At 38.8% G+C, this 5,841-nt stretch overlaps 1 protein-coding gene across 1 annotated transcript; it reads right to left on the bottom strand.

Moving 5' to 3' along the window:
- Positions 1-4,022: 4,022 nt before the first annotated feature.
- cdkn1ca (cyclin dependent kinase inhibitor 1Ca) lies at positions 4,023-5,544 on the bottom strand. Its single transcript, XM_016497097.1, has 3 exons — positions 4,901-5,544; positions 4,683-4,794; positions 4,023-4,448 (listed from the first exon to the last, which is right to left on the bottom strand). Coding segments are annotated over exons 1-3 (642 nt in total). The 5' UTR covers positions 5,430-5,544; the 3' UTR covers positions 4,023-4,447.
- Between the last annotated feature and the right edge of the window lie 297 nt (positions 5,545-5,841).

Raw genomic sequence — 5,841 nt, 5'->3', positions numbered from 1 at the left:
AAGCTTCTAAACTCAATTTCAAAAAAATGACCCTTATGACTGGTTTTGTGGTCCAGGGTCACATATTTTTAGAATACCATTGTTTAAGTATGATTTAGAGTTTTTGATATTGTTTATTCAGTTATTGTCTTATTTAAAAAAAGGGTTTTCCATACTTTTTGTGAGTGGTTTGACTACTTCTGCTCCATACTCTTAAAAATAAAGGTTCTAAAAGGGGGTTTTGCAGTGATGCCATAGAAGAACTAGTGGGTTCCCAAAAGAACCTTTCAGTCAACAGTTCTTAAAAGAACCATTTTCTTAGTGTGAAGAATATTTTAATAACTTTTTTAACTATATAGAAGTTTTTGTGCCGTGTAAAGTTTCCATGGATGCTAAAGATTCTTCATGGAACTATAGATGCCAATAAAGAACCTTTATTTTTTAGGAGTACACATGTGAACAATGTGACCTTATTTTGGAGGGTTATTAATTGCTGAGTGTTTTTAAATGATTTCTGTTGACAGGAACAAAATGTGTGCTCTTTGCTCTTGTTTATGAATCACTAATAAGCTTTTAGAGGCACACAAATTTGTGAATGCTGTTTAACTTCAGCAGCATACAAACTTAGCGCTGTCCTCTCAATCATGTTTTTATGTATATTCATTCACCAATATGAATGTACTAGTTTTTGTAAAAAAAAAATAAATATTGTATCCTACAAACACTACTGATTCAATTCCCCAGTAAAATCCAAACTGTGATTTTTATGAAGTGCTGTGTCAAAAACGCAACATTGACAAAAGTTCTATCCTGAATAAACATCTTGTTTTTTCTTTCTCGTGTTTGCGTTTTAATTTCCGCCATGTTTTGGTGAGGTCAAACATCTTGGCTATTCAAACACAAGTGTGTGGGCAGTCCGGCTTCCCGCTCTTTTCCTTCGCCATCAGGCCAGAATGGTGCTATTTATGCTGGTGTGGAGGCATTTATGGCATTCAGGAGCAGTTGTTGTCTTTTTTCTAAAAGTCTTTCGGTGACACTTTCGGAATTCCTTTGGAGCATCCCGACAGATCAATGACTTATGCAGCACACGACCATATGGGGAGCACCGTGACCTCTGATCTTATGACAATACATTTGCTTTCAGGGGTGAGGGGCTTTGTTGCTATGGGGATGACTACATGCGCACCCTCTGACCTTATCCTGGGCGGGAACACGGCTGTCCACTCTGCCTTTGTTCACGCACAGCTCCTCGTATGGACCATTGTCACCTGTAATATGTGCAACAAATCAGACATTCCGTCACATACGCGTTCCTGAAAAGCATGACAATTTTGTCTTTATTATCTCGCTACCGTTCTTGAAGGCTTAGGATTACATTTCAGGAAAGCTGAAGTAGCAAACCAGGATGTCAGCTTCCTCTTTAACCATTTGTGCCAACTTAACCTCAAGTCAGTAAAACCAAACCAGATATACCATATCTGGCTTATAAATTTCCACACAAAAAAAAAGGTCCCAAACGGGACGAGGAATAAAACAAGTGCCTGCTACGCTTTAGCTCCTCATGGCAGGACAACTATGTCAACAATGGAATCAACAGGACAACAGTATTGGCAGACACCACAGAGAGCAGGCCTGCTACAGAGGGGGTCTGGCCCATATGCCGCCAGATAAATGATAAGCCTTTGTTATTCGTTTAAAAGGACGTACTGCTGTCACTGTCTCTGGGACCGCTGAGCAAACTTTGGGACCAAATGCCATTAATTCAAGCTAGTGAACCCATAGAGGTGTATCCAGCCTTGAAGACACAGCTTGCCAGTGCCTCCGCTAGTTTTATGGGTTTTATTAGTAAAAGAGAAACAGCTCTGAAACAGAGAGGGCTACAACACAGAGATGAATGGTTTGATGGTTTTGCTGCAAATTGCAGATGTGTGTGTCAAAAAAGGGTAGCAATTGGGAAAGTGATGCCCCTGTTACAGAAAGAAAAATAAATGGATAGAAACTGAGGGGGAACATGAATTGTTAAATACGACTTATCTTTTTTTTTTATTATAGGCCTATTATTTGTTTTCTTTAAGTGAATTGGAATTGAAAAAAAAAATCTGTAGTTTTTGGAAAAAAAAATGGTAAGAAAAACATTTATAAAACAATATCTTTGTATTTACAATAGCTATTTAATTTATTTCAATTACTTGATCATATTTTGTAGTTTAGTGCGTAGCTTAATGCAGTATTTTGAATTCAGAAGTTTTTCTTTACACCATTGCACAATATTTCGTACTGGTTTTTAGTCAAATAAACGATTTAAATGTTTTAGTCCGAATAAAAGGTTTCGAATTGAACTCTTAACTTCCTTTAATTATGTACAGACTGCACGGGCTGAGTGAATGTGTCTCTGTGGGATTTGCTGATAAAAGTCGAGGTCCCATGAGCCTGAGGAGGTAATCCATCTGGTCAGGACACCCAGCTGAGCTATAACGGAACATATTGGAAACCCTGTCAATCTGGACATAATGATTTTAGTGTAAAAGCTCAAATAATGAGGTCCAGATAAACCCTGGGGGATTCCTCACATTACAAGTAACACAATTACGTTTATTCAAATCCTCGTTTTTCATTAATAATTATGAAGCACGGTGGTGTAATAGCCTAATATTTGCGTGTCTGCATGACGGACTGGAGTATCTCTGTTTTCTCTCACACGACTAGATACGGACTAGAAACAAAAGCAAACAGGATTTGTGAGCACCGAGTGCTGCTATGAGAGCACAAAGCCTCATTTGCAGGTGAATGCGATGGCACTCGCTTCGCCTTACGCCTTTAGCGGCCTTTGTTCTATTTCGCCTTTTTTGGTGCCAGATGGTCATGGAAATGGGAAACTTCTTTAGAGAAAGGTTATATCTGGCGAAACACTGGTGCTCTTCACATATACCAAATGTGAACGACGCAAATTAGAGGAAAAAAAATCGGGGTAATGTGTACAATTCGTTGATGAGCATATTTCAGAAGATTTATTCGATTTTTTTGTCTGATAAAATCAGATTTTTCAAAATCCCAATGTTTCTCGAGTTCGTGTAAAATCCAAAGAATAAGCTAAACCTTTTCCATATTGTGCAGGCAGCGCTGTATCCTTCCTTTCCAAGTTTATCAAAGTTTTAAAAATATTACTCTAGTAATTACAAACGTAGCTGTTCATAACATTGATATTATTTTTACGTCGATTGTTGTTGCTTTTTTTCGTCATTTGAGATCGGCGAAATCAACGAGCTATGCATTTAAGATAGCCTACTCTAAATAACCTATGGTCAAATTAATCGATTCAGTCAATATATATATATATATATATATATATATATATATCTCTCTAACTGGATAGACTAACAAAATATTCTAGCTTTAATATTTTGGTTATACCATATATATTAACGGTTTACCGTTTTGGTCACTATTTTGTCTGTCCTTTTTGTTCTCTTTCTTTTCCCTTTAGCTTTTCTCCTGTCTCAATGATATTATAAAGATCTGGCGTGTGGTGGTATCTATAGTAAATGTTATTCACAGATAGTGTGTAGGTAAGGGGGAGGGGAGGCAGGTGGTTGGCGTGTAAATAGAAGGAGCCCATTTTGTTCAAGTCTTGGTAAGTGTTTCATTAGCGGGATAGCTGAGAGGGTGCTGAAAATGAAGGTCTTATGTGGACAAAGCAGGGTTCCAAGGGCACCTGCCTCCTTCATTATGGAAAGAAAATGGCATTTAAATCCTCCCTATAGCACGCAGCTGCCAGCATATCCCTCCCCACAAACACCGAGGGCGGAACAGCTGAGTCCCTCCTGTTTAGAGGCCAAACTTTAATCTTTTTGTCACAGGCAAAATGTTGACGCCTCAAAAGTGAAGGGCTAACATTTTTTTTTTTTTGCCATTTACCCACATCATGATCCACAATTATGTAGTTGAACAGTAGTATACATGACTTTCACAGGAACACACGTGAATACAACCAGGTTACCAAAAATATAATTTAATTTACACTTTGATTCAAAGGTACAGCGTGAGCTACAGAATATATTTTAACAAACATGGCTCAGAAACATTCTTGCATGTTGTTGCAAACAAAAACTTAAATAAAATACAACATAAAATATGGCCGAAATAATAAAAGCAATAACAATAGCTGTAAATAATAAAGAAGAACCAACTATTATGAACATAAATAAAATAAGTTAGTATATTTAAAAAAATAAAACAAACAGTATCGCTCCAGTCTATTTAGAGCAGTGTGGCCTAGCCCTCTACACAGTTAAAACAAAAGCAAAATATAAAATTGCACCGTTTAGACATTGTAACACTGCAACAAAGTCTCTGTTGGCGGAGCCATTATTGCTACATGAGTTGAGAGAGAATAAAATTCTCGTCCCCTTGTTTTCGTTCATCCGCTCTGCAGATAAACACAGGTGGACTGCTGCATGGAGTGCAAACATCTGCAAAGCAAAGAAAACGACAAAATTAGCGTTTGTTCAACAGCTAAACAACAGCTTTACATTAGGGTACGGGCATTTAAATTAAAGCGAATTCAACTGAATTCGTTGTTGTCAATCACCTACAAGTTTACTACAATTAGTAACAGGCTAATAAAAATAATAATTATAATTATTGAAATCGTAATAGTATTGCCTTGATACAGACAGTTAAACACACTCGGAGTTGATACGTACCATCTTATTGTTTTGCGTGGCGTTACTTCAGTGCTGGTGGATGTGCCGGCTTGCAGCGAGCTACGTTCATCCTGCTTGGACTCCAGGGTCCGTTTTCTTTTCGGGAAGAAGTCTGGTGGAATTCAATAAACTGTTAGACTTGTTTGCTCGCATTTCACAATAAATATCCAAACATTAAAAGTTTCTATTGTTTTCATTTCTAGTTTCAAGGCATTTACCTGTAATTTGTGGCGTGCTGTTTCTGGGGGTCTCTGGGATGAGTGACCTCTTCCGCCTGTTTCTGAGGACTGAAGAACGAGCTGGTCTTGAGTTGAGTGCACCAGAGAGGTTCTCCTGGTTAATTTCCTTGGCTCGACTCGGGACGCCCGCGGATTCTTGAACTAGCGGACCCCTGGAAACCCCATTTAACCCGCAGTCAACAGCGCTGGACGCGTCTCCTGTTGCATTAAGCGACACCGCGGCGCGAACTCTTTGCACTTTATCCTTGTAGAAAAACGGCACAGTGTCCCCTGAAATCGCCTCCCACTCATAATCTCCAGGCAAAGGCGAGTTGGTCTCAAAGTTAAAATTCCACCGGCTCTGGTCTCGCTCGGAGATCTCCTGGAGTTTGCGTTTCATTTCACCGTGCAGCTCCTCGTGATCCACGGGTCCGAAAAGGTTACGGCAAACCTTTGTGCGCGCGAGAAGAGGAAAGGTCCTCCGTGCAACATGACGCTCCAGATTGCTTGATACGTCCACGTTTGCCATAATGCCTAAAAGTCAATGCCGTACGCCGACGTTTGTTTGGATCTTGTTGTCTCTAGTCTGTTTATATCTGTGCCGGTGGTTAAAGGCCAGTGTTTGTACGAGAAAAGGCCTCCGATTGGCTAGACGGACACCACGCCCTGTGCAATAAACCCCAAACCCCCCGCCAGTATCAGCAAAGGCACCTTCCCCCCTCATTTTAAAAACCGGCCCATGCATGAACACCATGAAATAAGTGATTGTTTTGAAAAAGAAAAAAGAAGAAGAAATGTTATAGGCCTAATATTATAAACGGAGTTATTCCTACCAAAGTGTTATTTATTATTAAATTATTTCATTAATAAAGGTAAACAATAACCCTGTTTATTTAAAATAATAAACATAGCCTAATTATAATATTTATTTTAATTATAAT

This window comes from Sinocyclocheilus anshuiensis, unplaced genomic scaffold (assembly GCF_001515605.1).
Source record: "Sinocyclocheilus anshuiensis isolate Anshui unplaced genomic scaffold, SAMN03320099.WGS_v1.1 scaffold502, whole genome shotgun sequence".
NCBI lineage: Eukaryota > Metazoa > Chordata > Actinopteri > Cypriniformes > Cyprinidae > Sinocyclocheilus > Sinocyclocheilus anshuiensis.
The sequence above is the reverse complement of the archived record's forward strand: the minus strand, read 5'-3'. Positions and strand labels throughout refer to the sequence as shown.

Bases quoted from the DNA above. Each gene is read 5' to 3' on its own strand.
- cdkn1ca (XM_016497097.1), bottom strand. From the start codon at position 5,429: ATGGCAAACGTGGACGTATCAAGCAATCTGGAGCGTCATGTTGCACGG. The intron at 4,795-4,900 runs GTAAATGCCTTG...GAATTCCACCAG, and splicing joins CAGCACGCCACAAATTACAG to ACTTCTTCCCGAAAAGAAAA.